Source organism: Bombina bombina, chromosome 6, assembly GCF_027579735.1.
Source record: "Bombina bombina isolate aBomBom1 chromosome 6, aBomBom1.pri, whole genome shotgun sequence".
NCBI classification, from domain to species: Eukaryota; Metazoa; Chordata; class Amphibia; order Anura; family Bombinatoridae; genus Bombina; species Bombina bombina.
Window position 1 is genome coordinate 702,664,880 of NC_069504.1, and position 20,183 is coordinate 702,685,062.

Consider the following 20,183-nt stretch of genomic DNA (forward strand, 5'->3'; position numbering starts at 1 on the left):
TAAATTAACCATAGAAAAAAAAACATAATAAATCCCTCACTTGAGGGCAAGGTAATAAGATAAATAACCTTAACATTTTAAATTTAAGTAACTGTGCAAGTGTTATAACTATGCAATAGAGAACAAAAACAATGGGCGTGAGCCCTGTCTCTTCTACAGGCACATGGTAACTGCAGTTCATCTTTCTCCCAACTCCCTGCTTTACCCCATTACCTGCAGAATTCTTCATATATAACCTGATGGTCTATACAGGGAGTCCCGTAGCATACCTATTAAGCTTACAAAACTTCCATAGCTGGTAGCATGGCTACCACCTACTCATTAGAGTCACATAAAAAGGTACTTCATGTGAGATAGCTATGTTCCTCCTGTATTTGTCGACTTTTGGCTTTCATTTCTTTTCTCTTCCAGAGATAGGGAAAAAAAAAGATTTCCTAGAAGGAAGCTGTGTTTCACTTATTCTTAGAACGTTTTTTTACTGACTGTTTTCCATCTAGGAATGGTGTTTGATCTCAGAGATGCCTGGGGTTCCAGTTGTAGGGCAGAGACTGACAGATCAGGCATTTTTGGTGTTTCTAGCCCCAGTCGTTGGCATAAGTCGGGGATGTCTGCCGCTTCCTTAATAGTCACAGTTAAGTTGTCCTTCAAGATATACAGAGCGAAAGGGAACCCCCATTTGTATTGAATATGTTTCCTCAATAGCTGAGTTAAGGGGCGAAAAGAGTTCCGCCTTTGGAGAGTCCTAAAAGATAGGTCTTGATAGAATTGAACAACTGACCCCTGGAATTTGAATGTAGGAGCATTTCTAGCTGCTGAGAGTATTAGCTCCTTATCTTGGAAGAGCAGCATCTTCACTATTACATCTCGCGGTGGAGCCTCCCTCTTAGGTTTAGCCCTCAGAGCTCTGTGAGCTCTTTCCATAGTAAAATCACTGTCTCCCTTATTTCCAGTTATGCTTCTGAAGAGTTGTTGTAGATAGGTAGGTAGATCTTTACCATCCACTGTCTCCGGGATACCTTTTAGCCTTAGATTGCTTCTTCTACTCCTGTTCTCCAGGTCTTCAATCTTGTCTTGCATCTCTATGAACAGTTGGTGATGTGAGGCAATGGTTTGTGAAAGTCCATTCATATCCTCCGTAATTGCTTCTGTATGTTCTTCAATTGTATCCATTCTGCCTCCTAGTTCTGCTATATCAGACCTGATCTCTGTTAGACTAGCTGTAACTGCCGTGTGCATGGAATCAATTTTAGTCCATAATTTATCAAAGCTAGCTGAGATATCTTGTTTTGAAACTAAAGATTGCAGGTCTGCTTTAGTTACTGGTGTCTGATCTGTGTTTGATACTGCAGATTCTGAATCTGAGTCCATTTCTTCTGGGTTCTCAGCGTCTGGTTGGTCTATCTGTTTTATTGTTTTGGAAGGCTTGAAGTATGTGTTCAAAGATGTAGGCTTGTTTCTTTTGTCTAAGGAGGATTTCCTGGCAGACATTTCGGGAGACCTGTGGAAAAACCCCCAGGTTCTCACTATGGAATAACGTTGTGGATCAAGGAGCAGGTGTCAATAGGGTTATAATCTGTTTGTGAATAAAAGGAAACTCGTGAGGTTCTTAAAAGTTGGAGGGGGAGGCCCTCACCGCGCTCTCTCTGACTAGAAATGCATAAGGATTGTCAAGGTGGTTTTGGTATAATATTGGTGTTCTCTGTCCCACTTTGGATGCTATTTTCCAGGATACATGTCCCCAGATACCTTTGTATGACACATGTTAACCGACTAGCAGGGTATCAGTCCACACTTGCACAGCATAAGGTCAGCGGCTAAAAGTTTGGCATATTTTTAGATTGCAGTCACACTGTTCTTGTCAGAATTCACCCTACTGCTGGCCTATCTCCACTCCCCAGGGGCAATGTCCTCACAGGACGATCACGGAAAAAGGGCCTTAGGATATGACCCACCACCACAACGGATGGCAGGAAAAGGGAGGGGAGAGAGTAGTACCGTGTTGGTAATAGGTTATAGCTGGTCAGATGAGGCTTCTAGGGCTCCGGCTGCTCAGCGTCAAATTCAATGTGTAGAGTCAAATTGGAGGCCAGCAAATCCTGTGTCACACCAAACTTAGCTTCGATAGCTGCAGGTTATATGGACCAGGAGAGAAAAACAGCCGTACAGGCTCTCAATTTTCTGTAGCTTGTTTGTAAATCACCTAAGTGAATAAGGGCTGCGTGGTTTAGAAAAGATTACTGTCCTGTATCAAAGGCTGCAAGACAAGATGGCTTCCTTTCCCGCCAATGGCAGCCCTGCTAAAGTATAGTGTTAATTCTCCAATTGGCCTTATAAACCCAAGAGGGTGACAATTCAGCAGCAAAGTGTCCCAAAGGATATAGGCAGCTAACTGGATGTGTGCAGCTAATTTCCTTCTGTTACATTTTAGGAGATAGGCCCGGAATGTTTAAAATGTATTTCTGTCAATAGATACGTTCAATCTCACCATTAGTAGTCTCCTGGGGTCTCCCTTTATAGCACTCCTGTAATCGGATGGGTCACTCGTTTCTTTTTCCCTCTTTTTAGGGCCGGAGGTTCCGAAGTAGGCCGCAGCCGCGGCCTTTCCTAGAAATCTGCTGGTTCTCGTTTATGGATATATCGGAAATCGGCAGGTATCCACTCCAAAGTTGTACAGGATAGTCCCAGTTAGTATATCTATCACCTAGTGGGCTTTTGGCAATGATATTCCTCAAATAAAAGTGTAAAACTAATGTTGTCACTTTCTGTGCAGAGCTGAACAGAAGTGCTGCTTCTCCCTTTGCTGGCAAACTCCGCCTCAATACAGGCATATTTAAAGGGACACTGAACCCAATTTTTTTCTTTCGTGATTCAGAGAGAAAGATGCTTAAAATGTCATGCTCTAATTTACTCCTATTATCAAACTTTCTTTATTCTCTTGGTATCTTTATTTGAAATGCAAGTTTAGACGTCAGCCCATTTTTGGTGAACAACCTGGGATGTCCTTGCTGATTGGTGGATACATTCATCCACCAATAAAAAAAAAAAGTGCTGTCCAGATTTCTGAACCAAGAAAAAAAGCTTAGATGAATGAAGAAAGATTGCCAATAGGAGTAAATTAGAAAGTTGCTTAAAATTGCATGCTCTATCACTAAACAAAAAAATTTGGGTTCAGTGTCCTTTTAACAGGCACACATGAAGTTGAGGCTATAAGTATCACGCAGCCACCATTTTCGGTGCTGTATAGACTGTAGCAGGAGATAGTTTATAACTTCTGTTTGAAAATAGATAGAAATCCTTTTCACCACATATAGGGCTATAATATAGGCATATATAGTGAAAAGATGGGAGTCTGTCTTTTACAGGTTTGCAAAAACAAAAGCATCAGAAGTTTGAGTCCCTTTTCATAGTCCTGTGGTGCAGCAGCTGCTGAGAAAGTCTCTGTGGATCAAGGCTTGAAATGTCATGTTCCCATTGTGGCTGGGAGTCTTAAGTACTGGTGACACTTTTCATACCTGCTGTGTTCTATGCTGATGGGTACCTGTTTGAGAGATTTGAGCTCCCGAGCACTTCACTGAGCAGCCATGTTCCAGCACAGCTAAGCTCAGTCCCTCCCATTTTGATATTTTTGCTTCTTAGAAAGTGGACTTTGTTGAAAGTAGTGTCTGAAAAATAGGTGCCTGCCTTTTATAAACATGTTTTTATCCCACCAACATTACTCATGGACCATCACCACCTTATGAAAGATGTATGCTTACCTGATAAATTAATTTTCTCATGGTGGTGAGAGTCCACAAGCCCCACCCAATTTGTTTGGAGACCATTCCATTTTACACCTCTATTTTCCCTGCTTTGTCCTTTCCTTTTCCTATTTGCTTGGCTATACGTATGACTAGCATACCAGTGAGGCAGGAAGGAAAAAGTACTCTTGAAAGTTTTGGGAATCTTTGCCTTCTCCTAGTAGTTATGAAGTGAATCCCATGCATAATGGATCATGGACTCATCACCATTAAAGAAATTAATCAGGTAAGCATAAAAAAAATATATATTTTACACGTAAATGTGCTTTCTGCGAAAGGGACAGTTCATATTGTCCTACATGTTACATAATTTTGCGTATTGTGTAGAATTATGTAACATATGGATAGCCTTTTCTTTTTAATTTTCCCCCAAAAATACCTAACTTGCAGAGTAAAAATACTTACCTTGTCAGTGAAGCCATGCGCTTCGGCACGGCAGTTTATCTAGCACGTCATGGGTTTGATGTCTGATCACAGTGCAGATCCTGCACTTCAACATGTAGTGTTCTCTCATGGTAGGTACAGCAGCCACCAGCTTGACCTAGCACTACATGTAGTTGAATAGCGCGATCTAACACTTGATTAGAAAGAGAGTCCATGACGTGCTGCGCCAAAGAGAATAGTTTTGCTTATGAGATATTGTTTTGCCCTGCAAATATGGTATTTTAGAAAACATCTTAAAGGGACAATCTAGTAAAAATGAAACTTATGATTCAGATAGGGCATGCAATTTTAAACAAATTTCCAATTGACTTTTATAATTAAATTTGCTTTGTTCGCTTGGTGGTATTTTTGAAAAGCTAAACCTAGCTAGGCTCAAACTGATTTCTAAACCGTTGAAAACCAACTCTTAGCTCAGAGCATTTTGAAAGTTTTTCAGTTAGACAGTACTAGTTCATGTGTGCCATATAGATAACATTGTACTCACTCCCATGGAGTTATTTAGGAGTCTGCACTGATTGGCTAAACTGCATGTCTGTCAAAAGCACTGAGATTAGGGGGCAGTCTGCCGAGGACCAGATACAAGGTAATCACAGAGGTAAAAAGTATATTAATATAACCGTGTTTGTTATGCAAAACTGGGGAATGGGTAATTAAGGGATTATCTATCTTTTTAAACAATAAAAATTCTGGTGTAGACTGTCCCTTTAAGGAATCAGGCATGTTAGATTTCTTGTAAGTGATAATGGACGAGGACAAACTTTTCTAATCCTTGGGGCACCCTTATATTGCAAATATTAACATGCAGTGCATTATTATCTATAAAAACGTTTTTAAGCTGTAGCTGCACTAATCTATATATATTTGTATTTATACTAATTGCAAGTGTGTGTACCATTTCTATACACACACAAATGGAGTCTACCAGAATATGATTTTCAACCACATCAACCCATATGGGGAGGTAGTACAGCTATAGCCCAGATAAAAGACCTAACATATGCTTATGGGATAGTGGTTTTCCAAGCTAGCTGCCAGTAATGTATACAGAAAGAAAAAAATATTGCTAAGTTGTGTTTAATAAGACAATATTTTACAGTTACTTGAACACAGGCATTCTTACAAAAACAAATGGAAGAAAATCCATGCCCCAAAAGGAAAAAAAAAAAAAAAAAAAAAAAATACATGGAGCAGTTAAAAATGGAAATAAATGCTCTTTTATAACATAACACTTAGGCAATAACAGAATTTGGAGCTATAAAAAAAAACCAAAAAAAAAAAAAACCAATAAAACAAAAAGGGGTAAATGAAAATTAAAAATAAACATTTATATCCTCTTGGACCAGACACTGAATATCAGGTAGGTATAGTTCTTTTAAAATAATTTGCAATTTTCCACATTCAAAAGGAGCATGTCAAGATGAGCCATCAGGTACAAAGGATCCATGGGGTTTGAAAACAATACTCTTGTAAAGGCTCATGAAGTGGAGTTTTTGGCCATCTCAAGTGGCTGTATAGCAATACAAACAAGTCTTTGTTCTCTCCTGGTTATTTGACCAGTGGTCGTGTTTTGTCATCATCACTGCACTGATGGGCTTTATATTTTTTTACTTCTGCCATATATTGTGCCCAGGCCCCTCCTTTGTTTGTTTTTACCTGTAGTGAAGACAGATTGAGAAACAGGATGTCAATTACACACAATAAAAATTCACTAAATCAAATTAAAGTCAATACATTAAAACTGGAAAGTATAATTTGAAGACTACCATAAAACCTGAAACAGTACTGATTTTCTATATAGTTCCCCTGAGTATCAGTGTAATGGCCTTACAAATGGCTTAAGTATGTGAAATATTTAACATTTTTATCGGATTTACGGTTAGAAATCCTAAGATGCTAAAAGGGACACAAAATTGGACACTTGAAAGTAATAAACCTTTAAGGTCCTGCAAAAATAAAAAAAAAAGCCAGGATTGATTCCCCCCCTTATTAGTTGTAGCACTCTGCTGCTTGAAACCGCTTTAACACTTGCTTTTAATGAGAATGAGGGCATTCCTATCACTACAGATGATTATTGGAGGCTGTGAGAAGATCTTGCATGAACTGCAGGATCCACTACACTTCAAATCCAGTCACTGTAACATCCTACTGAAAGCAAAGTGAGGGAGGACCTTTATTCTCAATAGAAGCTAGTGTTAGAGCTTCTGATTGGATATAGCTTTTTTGTTTAAAAAAAAACAAAATTAAAACCCTTTTACTCTTGTATACCTCATGCAGCGCTTTTTTTTTTTTTTAAATTAAAGAAATAGTAAATTCTCACAAGATATTACATGTATTAAACGGTAATCTACTTTAAAGGATCAGTTGTATGCCTTTAAGATTAAGGTCTTTTGAATCAGTGAGAATTTGCATAATATGTATACACTTTTCAGTGGTATTTAAATAAAAGATTATAAAAAGTCTATAGTGCAGGAAACGTCGACTTTAGAAATGGTTAGTAACATTTTAGAAATACATTCTAGAAAATATTTGGTTTTGTAGCCTTGTTTCAAAGCCTAATCCAATCAAATGGGGAAGTTTTTTTTTTTTTTTTTTTTTTTTAAAAAAGGAGGAAGTATGGAACCAGGTAAAATGCACAAGTGTCATTTTGGCAGCTGAGCCTAAGTGTTAGACCAACATGGTTAAATTTTATAGCAGAGTATAAAACACAGAAGTCTAACATAAGGCCCAGTTGCCAAAATACATCACTCCAATGCATTTATGTTGATCTTAACCTTTATTACTATTGAAACCGTAAATATGCAGAGCTGGCAACGAATCTTAGCCCATGTTACAAGACAGACTGGCATTTATGCAAAGTCAAGATTGTGGCACACACTTCTGCCTGCTTCAAGATATTTTTTCTGTTAGTATTGTAAATGCACGATGCATGCATGGCAGTGTGCAGTCATGTGAAAAGGCTAGCTGCTGCCTACATCAAAATAAACATAGTAATACTATGCACACATAGCTTGCTTGCATAAAGCATTTTCAACTGTATCACCCAAAAGACAAAATTTAGTTTCATACTATAGGTTATACTTGTGTACTTCTTTTCTTGTGCCAATTGTAAGGGAACTGTGCAGAAGATGATTAGGGTAGGGATTATCAAAACACAAGGGTGACAAGTCAAAATTAAAAGCTCATATTTTAAAAAAGGGACATGAAACCCCAAATTTATTTCATGATTCAGAGGATACCATTTTTAAAAGTTACTTCCATTATCAAATTTGCTTTGTTCTCGTTATTCTTTGTTGCAGAGATACCTAGTTAGGTAGCGTGCACGTCTGAAGCACTACATGACAGGAAATTGAGCTGCCATCTAGTGCTCTTGCTAATGTATAATATTATTGCAAAAGGACAATAAAACAAAGAAAATGTGATAATAGAAATAAATTGGATTTCTATTTAAGCAGCTTTCTAATTTACTTCTAGTATCTAATTTGCTTCTCACTTGGTTTTCTTTGTTGAAAAGCAAACCTAGGTAAGCATAGGAGCAGCAATGCACTAATGTGAACTAGCTGATTGATGGATGTACATATATGCATCTGATATGTTCAGCTAGCTCCCAGTAGTGCACTGCTGCTTCTTCATAAAAGGATACCAAGAGAATGAAGCAATTTGATAATCGAAACAAATTGAAAAGTTGTTTAAGACTGCATGCACTGGATTCATGGAAGAAAAAACATAATTTATGCTTACCTGATAAATTCCTTTCTTCTGTTGTGTGATCAGTCCACGGGTCATCATTACTTCTGGGATATTATCTGCTCCCCTACAGGAAGTGCAAGATGATTCACCCAGCAGAGTTGCTATATAGCTCCTCCCCTCTACGTCACCTCCAGTCATTCGACCAAAGACCAACGAGAAAGGAGAAGCCAAGGGTGTAGTGGTGACTGAATTATAATTTAAAAAATATTTACCTGCCTTAAAAAACAGGGCGGGCCGTGGACTGATCACACAACAGAAGAAAGGAATTTATCAGGTAAGCATAAATTATGTTTTCTTCTGTTATGTGTGATCAGTCCACGGGTCATCATTACTTCTGGGATACCAATACCAAAGCAAAAGTACACGGATGACGGGAGGGATAGGCAGGCTCATTATACAGAAGGAACCACTGCCTGAAGAACCTTTCTCCCAAAAATAGCCTCTGAAGAAGCAAAAGTGTCAAATTTGTAAAATTTGGAAAAAGTATGAAGCGAAGACCAAGTTGCAGCCTTGCAAATCTGTTCAACAGAGGCCTCATTCTTAAAGGCCCAAGTGGAAGCCACAGCTCTAGTGGAATGAGCTGTAATTCTTTCAGGAGGCTGCTGTCCAGCAGTCTCATAGGCTAAACGTATTATGCTACGAAGCCAAAAAGAGAGAGAGGTAGCAGAAGCTTTTTGACCTCTCCTCTGTCCAGAATAAACGACAAACAGGGAAGAAGTTTGGCGAAAATCTTTAGTTGCCTGCAAGTAGAACTTGAGGGCACGAACTACATCCAGATTGTGTAGAAGACGTTCCTTCTTTGAAGAAGGATTTGGACACAAGGATGGAACAACAATCTCTTGATTGATATTCCTGTTAGAGACAACCTTAGGTAAGAAACCAGGTTTAGTACGCAGAACTACCTTGTCTGAGTGAAAGATCAGATAAGGAGAATCACAATGTAGGGCTGATAACTCAGAGACTCTTCGAGCCGAGGAAATAGCCATTAAAAATAGAACTTTCCAAGATAACAATTTTATATCAATGGAATGAAGGGGTTCAAACGGAACACCCTGTAAAACGTTAAGAACTAAGTTTAAACTCCATGGCGGAGCAACAGTTTTAAACACAGGCTTGATCCTAGCTAAAGCCTGACAAAAGGCCTGGATGTCTGAATTTTCTGACAGACGCCTGTGTAACAAGATGGACAGAGCTGAGATCTGTCCCTTTAATGAGCTAGCCGATAAACCCTTTTCTAAACCTTCTTGTAGAAAAGACAATATCCTAGGAATCCTAACCTTACTCCAGGAGTAATCTTTGGATTCACACCAGTATAGGTATTTACGCCATATTTTATGGTAAATCTTTCTGGTAACAGGCTTCCTAGCCTGTATCAGGGTATCAATAACCGACTCAGAAAAACCACGTTTTGATAAAATCAAGCGTTCAATTTCCAAGCAGTCAGCTTCAGAGAAGTTAGACTTTGATGTTTGAATGGACCCTGAATCAGAAGGTCCTGTCTTAGAGGTAGAGACCAAGGCGGACAGGATGACATGTCCACTAGATCTGCATACCAAGTCCTGCGCGGCCATGCAGGCGCTATTAGAATCACTGATGCTCTCTCCTGCTTGATCTTGGCAATCAATCGAGGAAGCAGCGGGAAGGGTGGAAACACATAAGCCATCCTGAAGTTCCAAGGTGCTGTCAAAGCATCTATCAGAACCGCTCCCGGATCCCTGGATCTGGATCCGTAGCGAGGAAGTTTGGCGTTCTGGCGAGACGCCATGAGATCTATCTCTGGTTTGCCCCAACGTCGAAGTATTTGGGCAAAGACCTCCGGATGAAGTTCCCACTCCCCCGGATGAAGAGTCTGGCGACTCAAGAAATCCGCCTCCCAGTTCTCCACTCCCGGGATGTGGATTGCTGACAGGTGGCAAGAGTGAGACTCTGCCCAGCGAATTATCTTTGATACTTCTATCATTGCTAGGGAGCTTCTTGTCCCTCCCTGATGGTTGATGTAAGCTACAGTCGTGATGTTGTCCGACTGAAACCTGATGAACCCCCGAGTCTTTAACTGGGGCCAAGCTAGAAGGGCATTGAGAACTGCTCTCAATTCCAGAATGTTTATTGGCAGGAGACTTTCCTCCTGACTCCATTGTCCCTGAGCCTTCAGAGAATTCCAGACAGCGCCCCAACCTAGAAGGCTGGCGTCTGTTGTTACAATTGTCCAGTCCGGCCTGCTGAACGGCATCCCCTTGGACAGATGTGGCCGAGAAAGCCACCATAGAAGAGAGTTTCTGGTCTCTTGATCCAGATTCAGAGTGGGGGACAAATCTGAGTAATCCCCATTCCACTGACTCAGCATGCACAATTGCAGCGGTCTGAGATGTAGGCGTGCAAAGGGTACTATGTCCATTGCTGCTACCATTAAGCCGATCACCTCCATGCATTGAGCTACTGACGGGAGTTGAATGGAATGAAGGACACGGCATGCATTTAGAAGCTTTGTTAATCTGTCTTCTGTCAGATAAATCTTCATTTCTACAGAATCTATAAGAGTCCCCAAGAATGGAACTCTTGTGAGAGGCAAGAGAGAACTCTTCTTTTCGTTCACTTTCCATCCATGCGACCTTAGAAATGCCAGAACTAACTCTGTATGAGACTTGGCAGTTTGAAAGCTTGAAGCTTGTATCAGAATGTCGTCTAGGTACGGAGCTACCGAAATTCCTCGCGGTCTCAGAACCGCTAGAAGGGCACCCAGAACCTTTGTGAAGATTCTTGGAGCCGTAGCCAATCCGAATGGAAGGGCTACAAACTGGTAATGCCTGTCTAAGAAGGCAAACCTTAGATACCGGTAATGATCTTTGTGAATCGGTATGTGAAGGTAAGCATCCTTTAAATCCACTGTGGTCATGTACTGACCCTTTTGGATCATGGGTAAGATTGTCCGAATAGTTTCCATTTTGAACGATGGAACTCTTAGGAATTTGTTTAGGATCTTTAAATCCAAGATTGGCCTGAAAGTTCCCTCTTTTTTGGGAACCACAAACAGGTTTGAGTAAAACCCTTGTCCTTGTTCCGACCGCGGAACCGGATGGATCACTCCCATTAATAATAGATCTTGTACACAGCGTAGAAACGCGTCTTTCTTTATTTGGTTTGTTGACAACCTTGACAGATGAAATCTCCCTCTTGGGGGAGATAATTTGAAGTCTAGAAGGTATCCCTGAGATATGATCTCTAGCGCCCAGGGATCCTGGACATCTCTTGCCCAAGCCTGGGCGAAGAGAGAGAGTCTGCCCCCCACTAGATCCGGTCCCGGATCGGGGGCCCTCGGTTCATGCTGTCTTAGGGGCAGCAGCAGGTTTTCTGGCCTGCTTGCCCTTATTCCAGGACTGGTTAGGTTTCCAGCCTTGTCTGTAACGAGCAACAGCTCCTTCCTGTTTTGGTGCAGTGGAAGTTGATGCTGCACCTGCTTTGAAATTCCGAAAGGGACGAAAATTAGACTGTCTAGCCTTAGCTTTGGCTTTGTCTTGAGGTAGAGCGTGGCCCTTACCTCCTGTAATGTCAGCGATAATTTCTTTCAAACCGGGCCCAAATAAAGTTTGCCCCTTGAAAGGTATATTAAGTAATTTGGACTTAGAAGTTACATCAGCCGACCAGGATTTTAGCCACAGCGCCCTACGTGCCTGAATGGCGAATCCTGAATTCTTAGCCGTAAGTTTGGTTAAATGTACTACGGCCTCCGAAATGAATGAATTAGCTAGTTTAAGGACTCTAAGCCTGTCCGTAATGTCGTCCAGCGTAGCGGAACTAAGGTTCTCTTCCAGAGACTCAATCCAAAATGCTGCCGCAGCCGTAATCGGCGCGATGCATGCAAGGGGTTGCAATATAAAACCTTGTTGAACAAACATTTTCTTAAGGTAACCCTCTAATTTTTTATCCATAGGATCTGAAAAAGCACAGCTATCCTCCACCGGGATAGTGGTGCGCTTAGCTAAAATAGAAACTGCTCCCTCCACCTTAGGGACCGTTTGCCATAAGTCCCGTGTGGTGGCGTCTATTGGAAACATCTTTCTAAATATAGGAGGGGGTGAGAACGGCACACCGGGTCTATCCCACTCCTTAGTAACAATTTCAGTTAATCTCTTAGGTATAGGAAAAACGTCAGTACTCGCCGGTACCGCAAAGTATTTATCCAACCTACACATTTTCTCTGGTATTGCAACAGTGTTACAATCGTTAAGAGCCGCTAAGACCTCCCCTAGTAATACACGGAGGTTTTCCAATTTAAATTTAAAATATCTGAATCCAATCTGCTTGGATCAGAACCGTCACCTACAGAATGAAGCTCTCCGTCCTCATGCTCTGCAAGCTGTGACGCAGTATCAGACATGGCCCTAGGATTATCAGCGCACTCTGTTCTCACCCCAGAGTGATCACGCTTGCCTCTTAGTTCTGGTAACTTAGCCAAAACTTCAGTCATAACAGTAGCCATATCTTGTAATGTTATCTGAAATGGCTGCCCAGATGTACTAGGCGCCATAATATCACGCACCTCCCGGGCGGGAGACGCAGGTACTGACACGTGAGGCGAGTTAGACGGCATAACTCTCCCCTCGCTGTTTGGTGAAATTTGTTCAATTTGTACAGATTGGCTTTTATTTAAAGTAGCATCAATACAGTTAGTACATAAATTTCTATTGGGCTCCACCTTGGCATTGGAACAAATGACACAGGTATCTTCCTCTGAATCAGACATGTTTAACACACTAGCAATAAACATGCAACTTGGTTACAATCTTATTTAACAAAAACGTACTGTGCCTCAAAGAAGCACTAAACGATTAAATGACAGTTGAAATAATGAACTGAAAAACAGTTATAGCATCACTCTTTAAAAACAACACAACTTGTTAGCAAAGGTTTGTTCCCATTAGTAAAGTAACACTAATTAAATTTTAAACATAAAAATCACAGAGCAACGTTTTAAAACACAGTCACTACATAAGTCTCACAGCTCTGCTGAGAGAATCTACCTCCCTTCAAAAGAAGTTTGAAGACCCCTGAGTTCTGTTAGAGATGAACCGGATCATGCAGAAAATACAAGAGTAACTGACTGGAAATTTTTGATGCGTAGCAAAGAGCGCCAAAAACGGCCCCTCCCCCTCACACACAGCAGTGAGAGAGAAACGAAACTGTCATAATCAAAACAAGCAAACTGCCAAGTGGAAAAATAATGCCCAAATATTTATTCACTCAGTACCACAGAAATGCAAACGATTCTACATTCCAGCAAAAACGTTTAACATGAATTAAATACCTATTAAAAGGTTTAATGTACTTTTACAGAGTAATTCCGGTGAAATACCATCCCCAGAATACTGAAGTGTAGAGTATACATACATGTCATTATAACGGTATGGCAGGATTTTCTCATCAATTCCATTCAGAAAATAAAAACTGCTACATACCTCAATGCAGATTCAACTGCCCGCTGTCCCCTGATCTGAAGCTTTTACCTCCCTCAGATGGCCGAGAAACAGCAATATGATCTTAACTACTCCGGTTAAAATCATAAGAAAAACTCTGGTAGATTCTTCTTCAAACTCTGCCAGAGAAGTAATAACACGCTCCGGTGCTATTGTAAAATAACAAACTTTTGATTGAAGTTATAAAAACTAAGTATAATCACCATAGTCCTCTCACACCTCCTATCTAGTCTTTGGGTGCAAGAGAATGACTGGAGGTGACGTAGAGGGGAGGAGCTATATAGCAACTCTGCTGGGTGAATCCTCTTGCACTTCCTGTAGGGGAGCAGATAATATCCCAGAAGTAATGATGACCCGTGGACTGATCACACATAACAGAAGAAATGTGGGTTTCATTTCGTGTCCATTATTTCTCTGAAAATTAAAAAGTGTATGTTTTAGAAGGACAGCTGTTACAGGAATTAGAATGTGTACTAATGAAGGTCATCTCACCTCTTCTTCATCCGTCTTTGGCTTCTTTGCTACCATACCGGTCTTCAGGGCCAGCCTTGCCCCTCCTCTACGCTTGCCCACCTGGGGGTGGAAGGAACAGAAGACTGCAACCGTTATACGAGCCCTTGCAGCCTCTCTGTGGCCCTCTATATAACGGAATATAAGGGAGGCCTGGGTTAGACAGGCACAAGACACTCCCCTCCAGAACTGAGACAAACCTGAATTACTACGCTCCCTTATGCAGACCTATAACTTTCTTTAGATTGGGTCACAACATGGCCACAGATACATACACAAAGGCTGTGCTTTGACGGCTACAATACCATGCATAAAAGAGGACTTAAAAGTAGATGATTCCCCTGCCTAAATGCAAAGTGAGATTATCTTTTTCACTAACAGAATTACAGCACAAATTGCAATCATTGCCTTCAACTAACAGTGTTTAGTCAGGGTAAAGTTATAGATACAATGGACTAAGACATAAAGGCATTTATGGGCAATTAGTTTAAAAAGGGACATTCCAGCCAAAATTCGAATCCAGATTTATTTCAGTTTTGAATAGAAGCATATTTGTAATATACATGTATTAGCAAAAATGCTTCTAATAAAAGCTATTTCTGTTTCAAAAGTGTATTTGAGTATGCACCAGCATTTTAAACACAGCCCTTGCTCATAGAGCCTAAGGTGCTTGTACCATCTGGTAATGACTCAATTTGTTAATTGCTGACAAGATATAAGCCCCACTGGTGCTCTGAGCAGTTGCAGTATTTAAAAACTGTACACCGAGAATATCTAGCTATGTTTCACATGCAGAGAAAAATGTTAACACTAAAACAGTGATAATACTATAAGCATTTCTGCTAGCACATGTATATTAAAATATGCATTTCTATTCAAAGAAATAATCTATGAGCATTTAACATTTTGACCGGAATTTCCCTTTAAGGAAAAAGTGGATTGTACTCAGAAGGGCTCCACATAAGTTTTAATTTAATTCACTAAATTATTAAAATCTTTCTGTATGGGCTCAAATGGGTATGCAGGGGTAAAGCAACGACACATTACTACCTTTAAGAGCCAAAACACTGTCTTTACACAAGTTGCCTTGTACAAAAAAACTGTTCAATGTCCCAATTATAAAAATGTATGGTCTCTATATGGCTCACATACACTTTCTTTAAAGGGACACTAAATATATTTTATAAGCATTGTATTGAGGTTATTTTGAGCCGCCTCCTAGTCATGGGTGCTGCCATATTGAAATCTTTCACTACATTCCAGTGCTGACCTGTTTGCACATGTGCAGAAACTCTCCTTCAGATACCTGCAGTGAAACCTAGGCTACATAATGGCAGCACCCATGATTAGAAGGAAGTACATTGATGTTATTTTAAAAAAGGGACACAACGCTAAATACATTTGAAAAAACAGATTTGGTTTAGAACAGGATTTGTGTATATAAATGACAATTTCAAGGAAATTGGCAGGGCATTGGTGGAAATGAAATAATGGTGTTCCCCATTTTGATATTCACCCCTTTCACACATGTAACATAAGCCCAAATAGAAACGTATGAAGCTTTTCCCTTTGATGGCTTAAATTGGCCATCCCTCCCAAATTTAGAGAGGACAAAAGTAGCTCACAATGAGGACTTGCTTGTAGGCAAAATTTAAGAAAATATTTTTCTTTTTTATAGATACATTACTCTTGTCTAACTTAAAAAGTGAAATTGTAGTCTTTAGCTATAATACTGTATGTCTAATTAAATATACATGATCACAATAAATAAAATAAAAAATGTTTAGCTCTCCAGTAAGCATCTGCATACACAACTAAAAATGCAAACTGTACACTGAATTTAAGTGGTCTGCATGCTCCTAAGACTGACTTTTATAGATTAATACAATATGATGTCACCAAAGTCAAGCAATAAGAACAGCCCAACTGCTTTGGCTGTGTGGGTGAGAAGATCTTATAGTGTTTCCTCCAGCACCTAGGACATATTCTTTCAAGGAGGACTGCAAGTCACCCTCCCTCTCTCTCTCTGTTACTTGTATAAGATTCTTCATCTTAAAGGGATGCATTTCCTCTTCAAATTGGGGAGGGGGTTCACATGCTCTTCCCATATAACCACCTACATCAAAGCATGTTAAAACTTTTTCACCTGGGACCCCTTTTTGCATAAATATTTTAGTAAACCCACCCTTATAATAAATAGTTCAAAACAAACCCTATAGGTAACAGACAAATGTCATAGCAATCACAGGTCTGCTGAAGATACCGCAAAATATATTCATATTTCACAACATTTTATACGAATTCATATTAAACTTATTTATATAGTGATGGTAAATCCTACAATTTCAAAAACTCTAGGCCACTGGTTTTCAGACCTGTCCTCAGGCCTCCCTAAAAGGCCACATTGAGGATCTGAACTGGAGCACAGGTGAAATAATCAGCTAATCTAATCATGGTTATTTTACTTGCCCTTACCCAAGGTAATCCCCAAAACTTGGCCTGTTGGGGGAAGACATGAGGACTGGTCTGAAAACCAGTGATCTAGGCTTTACCAACACTAAAAATAAAATAGGACCTTCAGGGATGATGAGGGGGAGAAAACCCTGTGCCGCTGCCCCCATCGCTAAACTAAGTGGCTCTAGCTGCCCACAGCACTGCGCTATTTTCAATGTTTAGTTATGTGCAATGAAACATCTGAGATATATATGCACCCTGCTAACTTCTCAGGTATAACCTCTGGTACATATCTGTTCCTAACTGTCTTCATCAGATAACTGCAAAACAATTTCCTTTATACTATAAGAGTAGCTAGCCTTGCTGTTTGTATTTGGAGGAGCCAATCTGGACTTTATTCCACAAATGGTTGGTAGTTTAGCCATTGAAAAAATAATTGCAGTAAAAAGGATGTTATATTGAAGAACTAGGTCAAGTTTTAATTTCTATGAAGTAATGTGTGTCACCATGCTGTAACCTAGGTTTCCCTGATCTAATCTCTTCTGCTGAGAACAGCTAAGGGAAAGTTATAAAAGTCACTTAAGTGCAAAGAATGGTTATATGGAATATATAAATGTTAAAGGAACTTCGATAAAAGAAGCATTGTACGGTATAATCACTCAAGACACATACTAAAAAAAATAAATGCAATAACACTTACTTTGCATTTCAAAAGATCAGTAGATTTTTCTCTGCAAATGTCAAAAATTCCTAGAATTTCCCTGTTCCTTCATGTGACAGCCAACCAAACAGAAGTAAAGATAGAAAACGTGTTTAAAAAAAACCCAAAAAAAGCAAGTTACCCGTTTTCTTGCTATATAAGCCCTTAAAGTGACACTTCACTTGTTTTCCCCTGAATGTGTTCCCCATGACTTGTTATACCAGCTGCAGCGTATAAAATATGAGAATTGTTCATTTATGCTTCTTTATGCAAAAATAGCTGGATTTGAAACCACAACCTATCAAAATAGACTTTGGCTTGCTGGTAGATCAGAGCTTATCATTCAAATTCTTTCCTATCTCTGTATCGGTACAATACTCAGACTTTCAGTATAGGTAGGGATACTACAGGCTAAACCAGCTATTTAAATGCAAATATAAAGGCTAAGGAGATATTTGTAAAAAAATGTAATACACCCCAGCCTGTAAAATGGATAATTTGAAAAAAATTAAAGGAGAGAAAGTTTTTGGGTAAACCACTGTAGCCACTCTACCTGTAAAGACCACAGCCCCTTTTGTGAGGCAGTGAAAAAAAGTGATTGTCCCTTCACAAATTAAGTTAAATGGGTAAAATCTTTTTAAAAATACATACTGCAACGATTTCTATGAAATATAACCTACTGCTTAATCTTTTATTACAACAATAAAATACTGTTTTATATCCCTTTAATGTTGACTTCCATGCATCTAATTTATTAGCTCTGACACAAGCAGATTTAAAGAGACATTTAACTTTAATATCTTCTCCCTTGAATGAGTTCGAATGATCCATTTTACCTGCTGGAGGGTATTAAATTTAATGTCTGGTCTTTCTGCAGGGCCAGCCCATTTAAATGGACATATCCTTTGACATCAGTAGGTGATGGTTTTAATGAGCATAAAAGCTATTTCAAATACAAAAACATAAAGGAACAATTTCCCATTCATTTAACCCCTTAACGACTGAGAACGTGCCAGTTACGTCCTACAAAAAACGGTTAATAACCAAGGACGTGCCTGGCACGTCCTCTGGGATCTCAAGTGCTTAAAGCCATTGTGATCGCTTCCAGGGTATTGCAGCAATGCCTTGATGTTGAGGCATTGTGCAATACCCTTTGCGAGGGAATCGGCCAGCGATGGTGCCAATTGTTGGTGTGGGAGGGATTGCAGGGAGGCGGAACCATCGCTGGAGGCGGCGTGAGAGGGGCGGGACCGTTTACACTACGGAAAATATGTAGTAAGGTGGAAGGAGGGAGAGGGGGATATTAGTTAGTAAAAATTATCTGGGAGGGGCAGCTACACTACGGAAATAAAATGGGGCTTTTTTGTGTGTAAAAAACAGAATTTATGCTTACCTGATACATTACTTTCTCCAACGGTGTGTCCGGTCCACAGCGTCATCCTTACTTGTGGGATATTCTCTTCCCCAACAGGAAATGGCAAAGAGTCCCAGCAAAGCTGGTCACATGATCCCTCCTAGGCTCCGCCCACCCCAGTCATTCGACCGACGGACAGGAGGAAATATATATAGGAGAAACCATATGATACCGTGGTGACTGTAGTTAGAGAAAATAATTCATCAGACCTGATTAAAAAACCAGGGCGGGCCGTGGACCGGACACACCGTTGGAGAAAGTAATTTATCAGGTAAGCATAAATTCTGTTTTCTCCAACATTGGTGTGTCCGGTCCACGGCGTCATCCTTACTTGTGGGAACCAATACCAAAGCTTTAGGACACGGATGAAGGGAGGGAGCAAATCAGGTCACCTAAATGGAAGGCACCACGGCTTGCAAAACCTCTCTCCCAAAAATAGCCTCAGAAGAAGCAAAAGTATCAAATTTGTAAAATTTGGCAAAAGTGTGCAGTGAAGACCAAGTCGCTGCCTTACATATCTGGTCAACAGAAGCCTCGTTCTTTAAGGCCCATGTGGAAGCCACAGCCCTAGTGGAGTGAGCTGTGATTCTTTCAGGAGGCTGCCGTCCGGCAGTCTCATAAGCCAATCGGATAATGCTTTTAAGCCAAAAGGAAAGAGGTAGAAGTCGCTTTTTGACCTCTCCTTTTACCAGAATAAACAACAAACAAGGAAGATGTTTGTCTGAAATCTTTAGTAGCCTCTAAATAGAATTTTAGAGCACGGACTACGTCCAAATTGTGTAACAAACGTTCCTTCTTTGAAACTGGATTCGGACACAAAGAAAGTACAACTATCTCCTGGTTAATATTTTTGTTAGAAACAACCTTTGGAAGAAAACCAGGCTTAGTACGCAAAACCACCTTATCTGCATGGAACACCAGATAGGGCGGAGAACACTGCAGAGCAGATAACTCTGAAACTCTTCTAGCAGAAGAAATTGCAACCAAAAACAAAACTTTCCAAGATAATAACTTAATATCTACGGAAAGTAAGGGTTCAAACGGAACCCCTTGAAGAACTGAAAGAACTAGGATTTAGACTCCAGGGAGGAGTCAAAGGTCTGTAAACAGGCTTGATCCTAACCAGAGCCTGAACAAATGCTTGAACATCTGGCACAGCTGCCAGTCTTTTGTGAAGTAAAACAGATAAAGCAGAGATCTGTCCCTTCAGAGAACTTGCAGATAATCCTTTCTCCAAACCTTCTTGTAGAAAGGATAGAATCTTAGGAATTTTTATCTTGTTCCATGGGAATCCTTTAGACTCACACCAACAGATATACTTTTTCCATATTTTATGGTAAATTTTTCTAGTTACAGGCTTTCTAGCCTGAATCAGAGTATCTATTACAGAATCTGAAAACCCACGCTTTGATAAAATCAAGCGTTCAATCTCCAAGCCGTCAGTTGGAGGGAAACCAGATTCGGATGTTCGAATGGACCCTGAAAAAGAAGGTCCTGTCTCAAAGGTAGCTTCCATGGTGGAGCCGATGACATATTCACCAGGTCTGCATACCAAGTCCTGCGTGGCCACGCAGGAGCTATCAAGATCACCGAGGCCCTCTCCTGATTGATCCTGGCTACCAGCCTGGGGATGAGAGGAAACGGTG

At 40.2% G+C, this 20,183-nt stretch overlaps 1 protein-coding gene across 1 annotated transcript in view; it reads right to left on the reverse strand.

Annotated features, from left to right (window-relative positions):
• Nucleotides 1–5,299: 5,299 nt before the first annotated feature.
• TRIR (telomerase RNA component interacting RNase) overlaps nucleotides 5,300–20,183 on the reverse strand; it is a 29,767-nt gene continuing 14,883 nt past the window's right edge. Inside the window, exons 2-3 of the mRNA XM_053717840.1 lie at nucleotides 13,952–14,032; nucleotides 5,300–5,894 (exon numbers count right to left, since the gene is read on the reverse strand). Coding sequence (XP_053573815.1) covers nucleotides 5,787–5,894; nucleotides 13,952–14,032 — 189 coding nt within the window. The 3' untranslated portion in view covers nucleotides 5,300–5,786. The remainder of the gene's footprint in view (nucleotides 5,895–13,951; nucleotides 14,033–20,183) is intronic.